The sequence below is a fragment of the Gavia stellata genome, chromosome 1 (assembly GCF_030936135.1).
Source record: "Gavia stellata isolate bGavSte3 chromosome 1, bGavSte3.hap2, whole genome shotgun sequence".
Classification (NCBI taxonomy): domain Eukaryota; kingdom Metazoa; phylum Chordata; class Aves; order Gaviiformes; family Gaviidae; genus Gavia; species Gavia stellata.
The window spans coordinates 29,334,611-29,352,014 of record NC_082594.1 but is presented as its reverse complement, the minus strand read 5'-3'; the positions used below and the strand labels follow the sequence as shown (position 1 = coordinate 29,352,014).

The following is a 17,404-nucleotide window of genomic DNA, read 5'->3' as shown; positions in this document are numbered from 1 at the left end:
CCACCTCCCTACCAACATCTATGGGTGCCTATTTCAGCACTCCTTTAACTTGTGGCCTTTTGTGAGCCATTATGTCAAAATACAGGACAGCTTTTCTGTTGATATAATGTTCTTTACATGTGCTCAGCAGAAAATTACATGAGTAAAAAAATGTTTATCTACAGCTTAGTAATGCAACATAGTCTCTTGTTAACAGGTCAACCTGTGGGCTTGGATTTTGGATTTCTGGATTTTTTTTGATTTAAGAACAAAACATGAAACATTACTTGTGGCTCAGGAGATAATGAAAAGCTTCAGTACCTCTGGTCAGTCTTGGCACAAGACATCTTGTGCCCTCAGGTATTAGAAGAGTCAATTTTGCATATTAAAACATTGGTTTTGAAAGAGAAAGATGGTTTTAAGACGGAGGTTTTAAATTCAATTTTGTCTATGCTGCTTGCATTCCTTTCTCCCTTATGATTTCTTAGGCAATTTGTGATGTTTATAAAAATTAGAACTTAATCCTCAATTGGTTTTCTATATGTGTTTTCTCACATAACACAAGTAATATAAACCTCACTAATGTTCAGTGACAATACTCACAAGCTGGCATGTTTGCAGGATTTAGGGATGTGCATGATGAGATGCCATTATAAGGACCGTAGAACAGGATCTAGTATTCCTGAACTTTGCTTCAAATAATAAAAATAATAAATCCCTAAATGCAATCAGGTTCAATTCATTAGAGCAAAGCTGATAATGAGATCTTCAGTCATCGTCTTGGTCTGCTGGTATATTTTGTTTCCTTTATGAGGAATTTATATTTCAGAACAGCTCCTTCAGTATTTTATTTAACTTCTTATAATGTCAGATCAGATGTGATTGGGCCACGTGACAGACAAACTGACATGGCGACTCTCTGCAAGCTCGTTTTAGCCAGTTCTGAGTGGTGAGTTGATAAAAGATGTTTCCAGACTGGCATGTTTTCCCATTTCATGATTACCCCATGTTTTTTAACAAAATGAGAGTATGTTCACAAAGACAAATATTCGTACACCATAAAAGAAGCATGTTTTCTCCATTTCTTACACTTTTTTTTTTTTTCCCAGAATTCAATCCGTCACAACCTGTCTCTGCACAGCAAGTTCATCAGAGTGCAGAATGAGGGAACAGGGAAGAGTTCCTGGTGGATGCTCAATCCTGAAGGAGGAAAGAGTGGCAAATCTCCTAGGAGGCGAGCAGCATCCATGGATAACAACAGCAAGTTTGCCAAAAGCAGAGGCAGAGCTGCCAAGAAAAAAGCATCCCTTCAGTCTGGTCAAGAAGGAAGTGGTGACAGCCCTGGATCGCAGTTCTCGAAGTGGCCTGCAAGCCCCAGCTCTCACAGTAATGATGACTTTGATAACTGGAGTACATTTCGACCTAGAACTAGCTCTAACGCTAGTACAATTAGCGGAAGACTTTCTCCTATTTTGCCAGAGCAAGATGATCTTGGAGACGGGGATGTGCACTCCATGGTATACCCACCATCAGCCACCAAAATGACTTCTACTCTACCCAGCCTTTCAGAGATGAGTAATTCTGAGAACATGGAAAATCTTTTGGATAACCTTAATCTCTTGTCACCTAATACGTCAATGACTGTGTCAACCCAGTCTTCATCTGCTACCCTGATGCAGCAAACGCCAGGTTACTCATTCGCATCCTCGACCACAAGTATAGGTTCACCAAATCCAGACTACAGGAAATTTACGTATGCTCAAGCTAGCATGAACTCTTTGCCCCAGATTTCTATGCAGACTCTTCAAGACAGTAAATCAAGCTACGGATCGATGAGCCAATATAACTGTCCCGCAGGACTTCTGAAGGAGTTACTGACTTCTGATTCTCCGCCGCACAATGATATCTTGGCATCAGTAGACACTGGTGTTTCCCAGGCTGGTGGCAGGGCACTGGGCCAAAGTGTGCTGATGGTCACTAACTCGGTGATGCCAACTTACGGCAGTCAACCGCCCCACAACAAAATGATGAACCCTAATGCCCGCTCTCACCAAGGACATAACCAGCCAACACCTGCAGTTAATGGTCGTGCCTTGTCACACACAGTGAACACCATGTCCCATACTTCAGGTCTAAATCGCTTGTCGACAGTGAAGACTTCGTTACAAGTGCCTATGAGTCACCCAATGCAGATGAGTGCTATGAACCCGTATGCCCCTGTTAACAGTTGCAATGGATACGGAAGGGTGGGAATTGTTTCCCTCCACCAGGAGAAGCTTCCCAGTGACTTAGATGACATGTTAATTGAACGGTTGGACTGTGACATGGAGTCGATTATCCGTAATGACCTTATGGATGGAGAAACATTAGATTTTAACTTTGACAGTGTATTGCCTAACCAAAGTTTTCAGCACAGCGTAAAGACAACCACACACAGTTGGGTGTCAGGCTAGGATGTAGTAGGAGGTAAGCTGTGCTTTTTATAATAAATCTGAAAAGCAACTAAAGGGAAAAGAGATGTCAAAATGCTTAAAATCTGGGTGGTCTTCTGTGTTGGCATGTGAAGTGCCTCTTTTACAGTCAGTCACTTCCCACTCCTTTATTAGTTTGTAAGTCAAGTTTGTACCAGTGCATTAGGATTGCCATGTACCAATGTCTGTTACTTCATGTGGAGCATTAATGTTTTGCCATTGATATTTTAAACAAAAAACTTGCTAGTAACTAGCAGCTAATGAATTATTTTTTTCCCATTTCAGTTATCTTAAAGCTAGTTTGAGGATATTTTAATAGATTTAACCTTTTGGTGTGAATGTTAATTTGTTCTTTTTGTTGTTTTTTTTTTCTTCCTAGGTTACGGTTAAATTCTCCAGACTTGTCTGACAGCAGGAACTGAGAAAAGCAGTACTTCACCTTCCTTTTTAATTTTTGTGACAAAGCTGTGCGCATGCACTAGCTTTTTTTTGGGTCTTTTTTTTCTTTTTTTCTTCCTTTCATCAGAGTTGGCAGCAGACAGAGTATTTTCCTGTACAGGATGTTTGCCCGAGGTTTGCAGGTTATGTGCTGCTGCAGATAAGAACTGTGCCATTGGAAATCTCCTTACTCTGAAGTGCCAAATTCACTACACCGTGTAATCACAGCAAAGACTCTTACTTACATCATGTTGTGCTTTCGGTTTTGTACAGTATGATCTGTAGAAGAAGAATTGTTTTTTAAGACTATCTGTTTTGGTCCAAGAAAAGTTTATAAACTTTTGTAAGAATACTGTGATGATCTCATGCCCTAAGTAAGCTTAACCTTCATTGATGTTACCTGTGTTCTTATGAATTGAGATAACTGTGGACTTGCCTTGCAGTAGTACGAACTGCATTATTTTACTCAAAATTGCCACACATTTCATATGGGAACAGAATAGCCTGTTAAATATGATCCTGCTAAACTCACTGACTATTCAGAGCAAACAGTAGGTTAAATGCCATTTGATAAGTTACCTGTATTCATGTAAATTTATGCAAGAATATATCTGGATTTCATTGCCAGACTAATGGCTTTATTGTTGGACTTAAGATAATTTTTGGAATCCTTTCCAAGCTATTTTTCTTATAATTAAAGTCTACTTTTGTTACATAGGCAACTTAAAAAAAAAATAAATCTGAGATCTGGCAGCATTCATAACTTCTTCATTTTGTACAGTATTTTAACTGGATTAAGTACATGTTTTTATAAATTTGCATAGCACTTGGGAGTGCTAATAAAGGAAAAGCTTAATAAGTATCTTGAATACAAAACATTTCTGTCCCTTTTTTTGTTGTGTGATGTATAAATATAGACAACTTTATGTTTAGGAAATATTTAATCAGTTTTATATATGCATTTTTAGAAACGTCATCTGCTTCTACTATCATTTTAACTCTGACTACCACGAAGTGTTAAGTATTCATTGTTAGATGCTTGTACAATGCTTCACATCTATATTTATTTCATGGAGGTCTCATAATGTTTGTGCACTCAAGAGCAGGAACTTTTGGAGAAAATCCATAATTTTAGAAAATGAATGACAAAATTGTCATTTGTCTTAATTAGCACTAGTTTTAGGGTCTGTCACTGTTTCTGTTGTAATGCAGTATGTTTGAAGAGGCAAAAGTGCTACTTTTCAGTGGGAGGCTAAAACTTTTGTGACCCCCTATTACAGGGCATAACATTACTTTTTTTTTTTAAATAAGAAAGATAAAGTAAGTGGCAAAGTTATGCAAATACACAAGCTTTAGGGTAGGGGAGAGCATTAATGATAGAGGCCTTGTTCCTGTGGAAAAACCTGCTCTTGTTGGAGTAGGGCTCTTGTTGGAGTAGGCACACTGATAGCTACCTGAGCATTTTCAGGATTGGGTCTTGGATAAATGATTTCCGATTTTTTGTAGTCGCATGGTGCGGTTTTCATGGATGTGTGGATAACGGGCCTCACCTGTCTTTTCACTGGTTGCTACACGTCATTTGTGTTATAGAAATCCTTGGAGCTTTTTTATGCACTGACAGGATGAACAGGTTTTGTGCTAGGGCTGGCTGTTGGGAAGAAATAAATATTTTTCACTGATTTTTTTTTTTTTTTGTTCTGTCTACGTAGCCCACAACTGGAAAATGTTCTGACTGAAACATATCTTCCCTGTAGTGATGGTGTGTGGTGGAGAAAGAAATGGGATGTGCCAAGAAAACGAAGTTTAGTAAGAAGCCATATATTTAATGATCCTGTTAGGACTTTCCTAAGGTTCTGCAATGTATTTATTGATGTGCTAGCATTTAGCTCCCTGTTGGGCTTAAATCACTACTAATTACAGCTGGTCCTACTTTTTTAGATATCCTATTACGGTTGTCAGCAGTTCCAGAGGCTGATGTTAAGCTGTCCTGTGATACAGAATCTCCCTCAGCATTAAATCGGTCTTTGAAACTTCTGTTGAGCAAAATGAAATATTCTCAGTGCCGAAGCCTCAGTGAAGCTGCCTGCTTTTACAGGCAAATATCTCTAGTAGCATCTTCACCATCAAATTCATAGTCTCTGAGACTTGATGGTAAATTCTGGCAGTGGAGCAAGCGGAGGGCTCACATATGGGTTTCTGAAGATCTTTCTGCTGCGTGTGCAAAAATGTTTGCTCCCAATTGGGCACTGATACGCATAGGCCAAAGTAGTCACAGAATTCCGCTCTGCATGCAAAGAAAGCAGTACTTAATGCTGGGGTTGCAGCTGAACATGCTACATTTAACAATATACCTCCTGTTTATTATTTACTGCTACTGTATAACTTCCTGTATATGGATATTTTCTTCTTTTCTTTTATAAGTACGAATAACATAAATGTAGCCGTTCCTTAATTACGACAGTCTGTAGGAAGCCCCTTTTAATTATTGTGAGAAAGCAGTTGTAGATAATCAGAGGTTTGGGCTGTGTGTTCAAATTTATTTTCTGTTTGTTTTTTATGGTGTCATTCTAATATTTTGCAATTGTAATTCTGGAATACTGTGAAGTCTGGTGAAGGGGTATGTTGTCTGCCTTGAAAACAAACATTATGTGACCTCTAGTAATAAATCCTTTTTTTAGTAAAAGTACTGAATTTCTGGAGTAACTTAGTTTGTCAGAATTGTTGTAAATGATTGGTTTGTGAATTGTGCAGATGATCTTACCTATGCAGCCTTGTTTTTGACTTTTCTCTGGTTTGTACTGTTATTAAAAGTTTATTGTATTATAGAGCTGTTCAGATATTTTAAATATAAAGATGTATTGTTTCCATAATATAGCTATATGATATATGTTTAGGTAGTAGATGCATTAATTGGAAAGCTCTGCTTTGATAAACTGACAATTTGCCTACACTTATAAGCAAAAGTCATATTGCTTATTATCGGCTTAAGTCAACAGAGCATCCCTAAAAAGAGAAGTTAAAATTGGACCAATTATAAAACAGTATAAAATTTGCACTTGTTAAACCACTGGATGTATGTTAGTACTTTTTTTTATTTTTTTACTGATTTGAAATTCCTATTTTCATTATGAAATTGCTAGGATCCTTAATTTATGACTGATTTTAAATAAGGTATTCTCATTATTATTATTATTATTTTGGTAATCATAATGTAAAATGCAGCATGGTTTATGCAAGCAAAAAACAAATTACTTGGCATTAAAACTGGCCTCCTTTTTGAGGGTGTTCCACAAACCAGCAATATCATGAGAGATTGGCATGTACATACTGCTAGTTCTACTTGCGAGTGGTGTGACAGCTCTTCAACGCTTCACTGCTCTGACTTAGTCACGTTGCAAAATTAAAATTCATACGCGGATATTTTCAGAAAAAGTGCCTGATGTACTTCTACAGACACACGAGAACAATCCCTGACAGTTTGTTGTATAAAGCCATAAATGTATATAAATTATGTTTAAAAGGTTTTGTGTCCTTTCTTGTATACGGAGAATGAGATTTGTACCAGGATTCTACTTGTGATTAGTAATCCTTCTACTCGGACGTTGTCGTAATCACTTTCCTTACCATGTAATCTTTTTAATGATGATGATCCCATTTGGACAATCCTGATGGCATTAGCAATTTTATATGGAAAAATACCTCATGGTACCAAGTCTTGCCTGGCAAGATGACACCATATTAACGAGCAAACACTAACTGCAGAATAGTTAACAAATTTTCCATTACTTGGTATAAAGGAATTTCTCTCTCTTGGCATTGCTTCTGGAATTGAAACTGTAGCAGGTACTGGAACCTAATAGGGCTGTGTTACCAGTGTTTTATCACAACATAGTGTGCTAAAAGTAACTTGTTTACAAGTCTTTGAGACTAAACGCAAGAAGAATCCATGCCTGACTCTTAGGACTTGTGAGAGGTCTTTGTGTAGAGATGCTTTGTTACTGGAAGCTGCATTAGGCAGCACCAGACCGTGTTGCCAGTGCTTCAACAAGCCTAGTTCAGAGAGAATTACGAAAAAGTCCTGAAATCCTTTCAGAATGGGTATTTGTAAGTATAAGCTCTTAATAAAATTGCTATGACATGAGATGGTAATTAGTGTCTCAGAATGTTATGTAATACATTGTTAAAGAAGAAAAAAAAAGGGACGCTAACATCCATCAAACCACAGGAAAGAATCAGTCTTTTAGTCCAAATTACATGTTAGATCCTAATGCTATTAAATGTGGGAGGGAGCCGGCACTGGAGAGCCATTTTTCTCTTCTCTCCGCTCGCCCTGTTAAAGCGAGACGGTTCACAAAGTCTTCTTGGCCATCTTTTCCCTCGTTTTCGCCTCTTGCCTTCCTCTGCCCCTCCTGCCTTCCTGAAGTGCGTATCTTTTCTTGGAGTAAGAGTTTTTTCTTTGCTGAACATTTGGGCTATATAGGCCAACCTGCATGGTGCTGCTCCTTTTGCAGCCGTGCTTTACACTGCGGCGGCAGGAGTGCTGATGTGAGTAAAGAGAGCAGGAATGTCTAATTTTTTTTTTTTTAAATTTAGATTGTGTTTCAAAACAGAGCTGGAAGAAAGGAGGAGAGGCTGCCAAAACAGACAGCCAATAACACCCACGCCACGGTAGTCTTGTGAGGCCCAGATCCCTGCTTGCCTGCAGGTGGGGAGGGAGAGGGGTGGCAGAGAGCAGGCTTTTAATGAATTGCTGGCAAAAATGCCAGTTTGATCTTAAAGTGAGCAGAGGTAGACCTAAAGAGCGTGAAAGAACGCAAGGGTGTCATTGCACATAAAAAAAGGAATATTTAAAGACATTTGAAAAATAATTTTCCCTTGTGCTTTGCAGTTCCATCTTTATTTTAGCTTTGCCCTTTTTTCCTTCAGTGTAGGTTTTGGAAGGGTTTTTGCATGTTAGGGGAAGCTGAGGATATCTTCACTGACATTTTGAAAAGCCTCATTTCTGGAATGGGAGGGTTGTAAGATCCAAAGATACTCTCTTTGGGTGTTCGCGAAGCCGTTGTTGGAAAGGATGCGCATCTAATTGGTACATGACTAGTTACTGCTGTCTGGAGAGATAGTCAAAGCTTGTCTCTTGGGAAGGGACCGGCTAGCAATTTATGCCAATCTGGCAACAAGGGATTTGAATCTGCTGATCAAGCACAGAAATCTCAAAGCATCCTTGTGCTCTGAGTCAGTTCTGCATCAATGTAATAAACATGTTTTTGTGCAGAAACATCAGCTATTGTGTCACATCAATTGATAATCCAATTAAAAGTACAAATAGCAGTAGATGTTGCAGCCATTTATTGTGCAGCTGGTGTGCAAAGATGGGTTTTGTGAAGACCCTGAGAAGGAAAAATTTGCACTGAGCAGTGCCTGTGGTCATGCCCACCGCTGGAATTGCATGCAAATCCCTGTTTGTTACCTGGTGATGTTTTCCCTGGGGTAATGTTCTGGCATGTGCCAAAATGATAGCTAAAATGAGGAGGCAGGGACAGCGCCCCATCTTATTTTATGTTTTTCTGCTTGCTGTTGGACCCTGGGGCATTCAGAAATTTTGCATGTATTTTTTGTGAGTAAATTTCTTGTGTGGGTGTTTATCGCTGAGACGATGGGAAAAGGGATGAGGACTTCATGGAGTACAACTGGAGGAGCACTGCAGGAAGCTTCTGATGGGTGTAATAGGTCTATGGAGTGAAGAATCTGTCAAGGAGCTTGTTCATAACTTGCGACCTCAACATTTTACATCCTTGCTGTGTGCTCATCCATAGTTGCTCATGCCGTCCTTAAATGAAGAGGCCTTTCCAAGTGGTTGCGTTTCCTTCTCAGTGCCCTAGAGTGACACTACCTGAGCAGGCAACTGCCCCGAGCTTGCACAAGAGCTTTGCTGGATTTCCAGGGAACTGTGGAGTTTGGCAGGAATGTCTAAATTGTTTCTGAAATATTCAATCAACTTCAATTTTGCTGAAGTCAGAGGAGTTCATGGAAAAGCCTATTATAGAATTGCATGTATATGTGTTGGAAAGGGAGGGGGGATGAGAAATTCTGCAGCTATAATGAGCTGTTTCTAGCATGATGAAGCGGGGCAAGTGGCAAAGGAGGCTGAATTTCTCTGGGGTAAGGGCTCAATGTAGCAAAAAAAGAGCTTCCTTTCTGTTGGATTTTGAAGTTCTGTCCAGTAGCAGCCACAGATGCTGCAACATCCTGGGCTGATTTGCTGCGTGGGTCTTTTTGACCAGGTGAAAACAAGTGACGAGCTGTGAAACCCTGCGAGAGCTGGAGTCTCATTTCAGGAGTCCAAATAAGTTACCACTTCCTGCTCCTCCCTTTCTTCCCCCTTCACCCCATCAATTTACAGCACTTGAGAAGAGTGTTACTGTTTGGGGTTTTTTTTAGTATCTTTCCACCCTGCTCAGAGGAGTTGGGCTAGGTCTTGTGTCCTTCTTTCAGCCCCAGTGGTGATGGCTGAGCTGTGATAAGTTCTTTGCTTCCTCTTCCTCCTTGAGCCCATACAACAGACCTATCAAATTAACCCCCAGATGAGCCCCAAAGCCGAAGTTGATTCACTCCATGCATGACTCCAGGAGCCCTTTGAGGTGGGAAGTCTTGTTGGTCTGAGGCTCTCCTGCTGGGGAGCTTCTAAATTGGAAATATCCTGGGGGTGGCAGGGAAAGTCCTGGGGAAGGGGCTTGTCTTGGGACCATGCAGCCGCTCCACCACTGGCCCTCTCCTACCCTGCCTCTGTGTGCTTTAACCCTTGCACAGAGCCTTGTTGGTCTGCAAGGCAAGGCTTTCACAGGAGGGCTTTCTGAGCAGGGTTTCCACAGCCTAGATGTCTTATTCTGCCAAAGGCAAACTCTGCTGGTGTAAGCCCATGTGTCTGGAAGTTTATTTTCAGCATACAATATGAAGTGCCGCCCTCCCGCCTACAGTCTCCTTGAGCCGCTGGATGTCTTCATCTCAGTGATCCTGGTCTGGTAGGTACAGCAAGCCAAGAGCCTGCTGGTGATTGAGCAGCGTGCCAGGCAGATGGGGCTAGTATTGACTCCAAAAATAACATTGAATCATATTCAATATAATTATATTGAATATGCTGGACTCCAGGATAACTGTTGGAAGACCCGTTGCTTAAATAGGACTGAGTGCCAGAAAAATAAAGTAAAAAAAGAAAAAAAAAAGATGGTGCTGGTCTTTGGAATGGCATGATCAGAGGAGCTGGGTTTGACTTCCACGTGGGGTAGCTTCACAGAACGTGTAGCACAGACTTGGTAACAGCGTGGAGTGATAAGGGGAAACAGTGGCTGTGTCCCTGCTGGAGGGAGCTGTGCTTCACAGGTGTGGCTAAGTCAGCAAGTGTGGGGACACAAGTGATCAGTGTAACCTGTATGGATTTTCAGTGGCTTCAGAAATTTTCCTCATTGAAGTTCCTGAGACAACGGGGGTGTAATGGAGGTCCGCTCAGTGCGTACACTGCTTCAAAGAGCTGGCCATCTGAGCGCGAGTAGTACTTGGCTTTTCCAAACTAGGGAAGCTGCCACTGCCTTCTGCCAAGGACCTGTGCTGTTCAATGAGTTTGAACAACGATCAGCAGAAGCGGTTGATGACCTAAATCGCTGAGTGCATCATTATACAGGACAGTGAAATATCAGGCTGTGATAAACCAGCAGATATGATTAAGTGTTGATAAATGTGAAATAATGCACAGGGGAGAAGGGTGAGTCTAGCGCATATGGATGCATAATGAACCCTGGATGAGGTGCTACTACCATGAGAAAGATCTTGCAGTCGTCGGGAGGATTTCTTGCAAGTCTCAGCTCGCAATTAGCTGACAAAAAGACACAGAATAAATGAGAGTAGGAAAAGAGAATGGAAAACCTCTGTTGTGCTACTGCTTACATGCAAAATGCACCCATATCATAAATATTGCATGCTGTTTGGCTTTCAAAGAGGGTATTGCAGGGCTACAAAGAGCCAGGAGCAGAGATTAAACAGAAGAAGGATTAAGCGAGGGTGGGTATAGATGAGTGAGGTGATAGAGGTTTGTAAAATTGTGGATGCTGTGAAGAAGGTGAAATGGAAATGATTAATCAGTATTTCTTGTGACACAATTGGGGCACCCAATGAAATGATCAGGCAGCAGGTTTAAAACAAACAAGAGGAAGTACTTTTTCACACAGTACATAATTAAAATTTGGAACTCATTGCCACGGGATGTTGTGGAGGACAAAAGTATAAATGGATTCAAAAGAGGATTATACAAATTAATAGAAGATAGGTCCACCAGTGGCTATTAAATACAATGGTCCGGATGCGGCCTCTAGCTCAGGAAGTCTCTAAATGGCTAGTTGCTGGAAGCTTGGAGCATGTGCCAGGGAAAGCATTACTCAGTCTGTGGCCCATTCCTTATGCTCTTTTCTCCTACGCATCCGCTGCTGACCACTCTCAGGGACCGGACATTGGTGTAAGTGGACCTTTGATCTGACCTTACAAGGGTGTCTTCAGATTCTTAGTTGTGCTGGGAATAGGTACAGCCAGAAACAGCTGCCTGACACCCTTCTGTGAGGAAGTTTGAAACATCCATGTGTCCCTTTCCAGTTCCCTGTCAGTGGTCATGGACTGGCTGTCTCTGTATTGGGAGTCTTACTTGATACCTTTCACTGGGAGGCATCAACTGAGATTATGTTCTCACCATAATAAGCTGTGATGTAACAAATACAAAATACCTGGTTAGGTTTGTAAGCTTTTAAGGCAGAAAAAAGTGCACAGGGAAGACATAGCAGGGAGAAACAAAATCCCTGTTCTTCCCAAGCAGCTCTTCCCTAGCAGCTCTCTGGAGGCTGGACTCAGGGCAGGGATAAGATCATGTGTTACAAATCCCAGCCTCCCTTCCACACCCATGACTAAATCACGACTCTTTTTGCTTTTGTTGGCAGGTAGGGGGTTAAAGTCATTCATGTGGGCATGCGAAATCCTTTCAAAGATAGTCAACAGTGATACTGGACAGTGAGCCTAGCAGAACCAGTCCAGAAGTAATGGTGTGTCAGTGGTAGCAGCTTCTCCAGTGCTGACAGCTGAGGTCAGCCAGAAGAGAAATGTGCGTGAAATATGCAGTTTTATCTCTTTCTAAATATTTTAGTGATGTAGAATGGAGTTCCAGTGGAGGGCAGAACAGCATTTTCTTGCCGGATCCATAGTTTGAGCTCTTTCCTGTGTGTGTTAACAGAATGACACTAGGCTTGTTAACTCACTGTAACTGATTAAGAAACGCTGACCTAAAGATGCAAGGAAAAGTAAGGCTTGTTATCCTGCTTGTAGCTGAGACAGCCCATTATAGGACTTTATGTGAAGAGACACTAAGTAGACATCACAACTGAGTCTTGAATGCCAGCAGCTATAAATACTGGGTGAGAGTGAATTTATGCTGTAGCTCACCAGTCAACATGCCACAGACTTCACTCAAGTGTTGAAAATATAATGCTAATGGACTACCATATGCATTGCAAACGTAGCTTGCTTTCCTTAGATCTGTGTCCAAAGCTGCTTCCTCTGCGAAGCTTTGAAATGTGAAGTCTGATCAATGCTGAGTCTTCTCAAAACATTCAAAAAGAATTTTTAAGAAAGCTGTCACCGCTCTATGTTCCGCTTAAAGAGCGAGTGGTTATTTTCTCTAAATTTCCACCGTCAAAAGAAAATGGAGATATCTAAACCTCCATAAATGCAACCTGTAAGTTGTTCAAATTAACTTAATGTGTGGCACCTCAACTGATTGAAACCTGGACTTTTTAATGTATTTCAAATTGAGTACTATAGAACCATGCATTTTATAAAGCATTGTTTAGGCTTTATTATCAAGCAGATCCATTTCCTCTTCCCTGTTCACCCACGTTCTCCTTGGCAATAGATTTGGCAATGACTTAGTGACACCCAAATCATGGGTGCAGTGTCACAGACTGGGCATCCAGAGTTTCTTCCTGTTTATACTGGCATCTGTTATTATTTAGCAGCTTCTCTTCTACTTGCTTTTATTAGTTATGTTCACAAGGTGTGAAGCACTTTCCAAACATGATGAAAATATTCCTGTTCTGAAAAAGCTTGCAGCTGACAATTTGTAGTAAGCAATGGTTTTTGTATGACCGGTATTGAAGGCAGCTATGGCTCTCCTCAAAGTTTCCTAGTTTGTCCTGAACCCTGTTTTGGCTGCATTAACCATTAGCAATGTTAAGATGTGTTGAGGTCATTATGAGAGCTTCAGGAAGCTCTCTGCCACTCACCTCCTGAAGCTGTGCAGGTATTCTGAGGCTATTGCAAATGCAGAGTGAAACATGTGAGCCTATTGCCTCTGAATACACTTAATTTGGAGTATTAATTTGGTTTGTATCAACTTTTTTTTTTCTCCTCACGTGCAACGGTCTGGTTGTATTTACACAGTCAGTTACTGTGGCTCTGTGGAGAAGTCGTAACATCTCTTCAAGCAGAAGTTATGACTTCTTGCAGCTTTGGCCATGTAAAGGGAACCCACAAACCCAGCTGGCCATGACAGCTCCCTTATTCACCGCGTTTCTGTGCATCCTCATAATTTGACTGAGGAAGGCCTCATAATTCCCTAATTTAAGAGGCAATTGCATACCAACATTACAGTTGCCTTTTGTGCATTAGTTAACTGAGTGATGATACAAAGCTGTTTCTGGCAGCCAAGGAGATGAAATCCAGCTGGCAGATCTGCTGGCGCGGGGTTTCGGTCAGGCAGCCCTGCTCGCTCTGTGTTTCTGCTGCTAATTGCTGGAATGTGACTCCTACCCAGGGCGTGAGGGGAGAGTGTGAACCCTGGCAAAAGAAGGCTTGCCCAGCCCACTGCCAAAGCCTGAGCTGCCCGGAGCTCTGAGGACTGCTCCGCTTAGGGAAGTCGCTCCTCCAACGCAAGCGCTCGGGAGCTGCCCACCAAGAGCCCTGAGCCCTCCCTGCCGATTGCCGCGTGAAGGAAGCAGTCCTCGTAGGGCGCTCGATGGCGTTGATTTTCTGTTTCCTTTTTAAAGATGTGGTTTACCCAGTTGGAAAGCACTCATCAAAGGCAGTAGGTAGGATGGTCTCTGATTCTGTGTGTTCAGGTTCTCAGGGCCTCTGGTGGTGCAGATGTAATAAATCGTGCCGAGCAGCTGTGAGAACAGCCTCTAACTTCAGTGGCACTGGAAACCATGGGAAGACAGCAGCCGTGTTTACTCAGGGTGCTCTCTATCTGTTGAAAAAATGACCCACTTCTCCAGCCGACTCTAATTTTTTGGGGAGTGCAGTTTTAAAACTTTAAAAGTGTGATTTTTAAGGTCAAGATGCATTTACCATGTTTCAAAGTTATTTGCTTATTGCTCAGATGAGAATGGATTCTGATATATTGATAGGAACAGGTTTAATGAGAAAGGAGGGGATTTTTGACTTATTTTTCTCAAGACAAGACAAAAACATGTTTCTGATCAGTGAATTTGAAATAAGAAAAATAATCTGTATTCCCACATGCTCTTCTGGATTATAGACAATTCTGAAACACATTTTAGCTATCCATTTGAACAAGGCACATCTTGGTTATTAGGTTTGTGCAGAGAAATAGTCAACTTGCCTTCAGTATGACACGGTCTGAAAAAAATCCAGTAATGTGGAGCGCAGATATGAACATAGTCCTTGACAGATGATGGAAATCCAGGGGTGCTAGGCTTCTGGGTACTTGGTTTTTTTCCATGTTCCTATGGTCCTCCCCTCTTTGAAGAGATTTATACTGCCACTTATCAGCATTGTATATGGCAGAATGGGGCCCCACTGGCCTGGGTGTTGGAAAAACCTACTCCAGGAAATCATCTTTGATTTGCAGCCTTTATGGCCTTTGTTGTGAAAAGGGAAGCAGGGTGGGAAAAAGGAAAACAAAGAAATGGATTGAGTAGCATGCTGCCAATCAGTGTTATGGTCTGACTCTTTCATATTTGATTTTGACGTGTTTAGCAAGAGAGAAGCTAAGGGGAAAGAAAACCAAAAGGACAGGAGTTGCAGAAAGGAATGGAGGTAAATGAAATGGGACTGGGGAGGAGAGGTAAGGGCCAGGTGGAGAAGGAAATGAGAAAGAGCAGACTCAGTGGCTGGTCAGTGTGGAACAGAGAGAGCTGGGGAGAGTTACCAGGCATTTGAACCAGTGGCTGGGCAAGATGTCCCTGGTCTGAGAGCTACTGTAGTGCACAGAGCCAGCAAAAATTGCCGGGGGAGCATGGTCTCAGTCACACACCCAGGCAAAGCAGCTTCTCAGCCAGTATGTCCTATGTGGCAGTGTATGCTCTTTATGCCAAAGCTGATAAAGTACTCAAAACAATGAGCTTAGCAGAGGTATTCATAGCTGAATGAATAGCTGTATAATATTATGGAGGGTATTTACAGTCCTGTATAAAGTGAATAGTCTAGAGTGCATATGGAGAGTGTTTGACCACCAGGCTGCTGGGAACCATGGACTCCCAGCTCCTGGAGGAGTCATTGATGGTATTTGTGTGGCTGATCAGGTGTGAACCATGAAAACGAACACATTGTCAGTTGCTGGAAGAATCTGACACCGGGTAGAGCCGTTTTCCGTGCAAACATGGTACCACTGGAATTGAAACGAGGTAGATAGCAATGGAAATGGAGATTATTCAGAACTGAAAGCAGTGTTTGAAAAACAAAATGTTGCCTGAATCCCTAGGGCTACAAGCGGGGATATATCTTGGGTTTTGTTTCCAAGACGTCAAATCTGTTCTCAGATTTTGCTACATATATCTTTGCTTGCTATATCAGCTTCTAATCTATCACCTATTAGCTCACAGGGTCAGGGTGAAACAGATGAATTTGTGGTGCCTAGGGAGACCGTCTCAAGAAAATGGTGGGTGCAGGTACCCCTCAAAGACCGGTTGTCAAGGCTGTGTGGGGCTGGTTTTCTGCCAATCTTCATGGAAACTGGAATTGTGATTTATGTAGCCAAGTGCAGAGTTTTGGCATGGGGCTATTAGTGGTCTGTGCAAACTGGCACTCACCTGCAAAACCAAACAGCTGAGACACACCTTACAGCTCCAGCCAAACCCAAGGCTGTCTGTGGCTCCATGCATTAGTGACTGCAGAGTGTAAGAGACTCCGGCTACTTGTCCTGGCCCTTTTGCTGACCATGCAGGGCTGCTGCTCAGGGAACCGGCTCAGGGAACTGATTCAGCCAAAAAATAACTTGCCAGAAAAGAGGTCCTGGGAATTAAGGAGGTGGAGAAGAGCAGCTGTGGCTAAGAGATAGAGCTATGCTAGGTCAGCACTTCCTCCAAAGCAAGGCACAGGGAAACCCAGGCATTACTATCCAGCCTAAAAGGGGTGGTAGACCGACACCAGTGACTGCTTGTGAACACAAGTGAGAGAGAGCACTGGCCAAACAAGGAAGCTTTCACTTTTGTGAGAACCCCAAAGGACCATGCTTTAAATATTACTTCACCCATGCCCGACACATTTTTTCCTCCACAAAGCCAGATCCATTTGATTAAGATAACTCCAAACAGTGCTCCTGGCACAGAAGTTTTGGAGTAATTTGTTCTTTTTATCCTTTTACCAACCTATTTCAGTTGAGAGTGAGCTGGCTCCAAGCTAAATAAATGCTGAAGCTGAAACCTTAAAACTGGAACACAGTTGTGAATTTAGCAACTTAAATTTTCCAATGAATGCAGGCAACCCTGCCTGACTTGGGGTCTAAACTTATTCCTGGCATGGAAACTCCCCAGTGCTTGTTCTTCTAATGCTGGTCTGAGAAGTCTAGCCCTGTTTACGGTGCTAGCCACCACATTCCCATTTGTTTGAGAGAGTTCGTGACAATTGACATGGCCTCTCCACCCACCCTCTTACCCTCTGGCAGCTCTAGTCCACAGTTTAACCCCCTAGAGAAGTTAGTAGAAACCAACAAATGCATACTTTGTAGTAGAGAAGGATTTCCAGGAGGCCCTTTAATTTTAGACATGAACGGATCTGTGCAAATAAGACTATCTGTACATGGTCTGATGCTCAAACTTACTCCCAGCTTCTCATAATTCTTTCGGAGAAAAAAGTCTGTTTGGAGGAGAGGACTGAGGCTTTCTTCCTCCTCCTATTCCTTCTCCATCCCATCTTTAGGCTGTGCAGGGTTGTTAATTTTTTTGGAGCCTGTAGTTGGTGTGCAGTGGATTTCACTTTCAACAAGTTCAGCTTCTTGCAATGGTCAAGCACTCCAGAACCAGGTGTAGCAAGCTGCTGTTTCCAGTCTAACAACCTGTTCAAACATGACTTTGTGATAAGGCATGAGCATGACCATAACACAATACTTGGAATAGGTCACTGTTGGGATATTTTGCTGTGCTTTTATTAAACTGGCTGATGTCCTCAGTTTGAACTGTCTGGTTCTAGCAATAAAACTCAGCAGCTGTGAAGTCTATCAGGTGCTGAGGGGCCTTTGGGCATAGGTT

The 17,404-nt window shown here is 42.0% G+C and overlaps 1 protein-coding gene across 1 annotated transcript in view; it reads left to right on the top strand.

The window, feature by feature from the left end:
- Window positions 1–2,439, top strand: part of FOXO1 (forkhead box O1) — a 63,022-nt gene extending 60,583 nt beyond the window's left edge. Inside the window, exon 2 of the mRNA XM_059821148.1 lies at window positions 1,089–2,439. Coding sequence (XP_059677131.1) covers window positions 1,089–2,432 — 1,344 coding nt within the window. The 3' untranslated portion in view covers window positions 2,433–2,439. The remainder of the gene's footprint in view (window positions 1–1,088) is intronic.
- The last annotated feature ends 14,965 nt before the right edge of the window (window positions 2,440–17,404 follow it).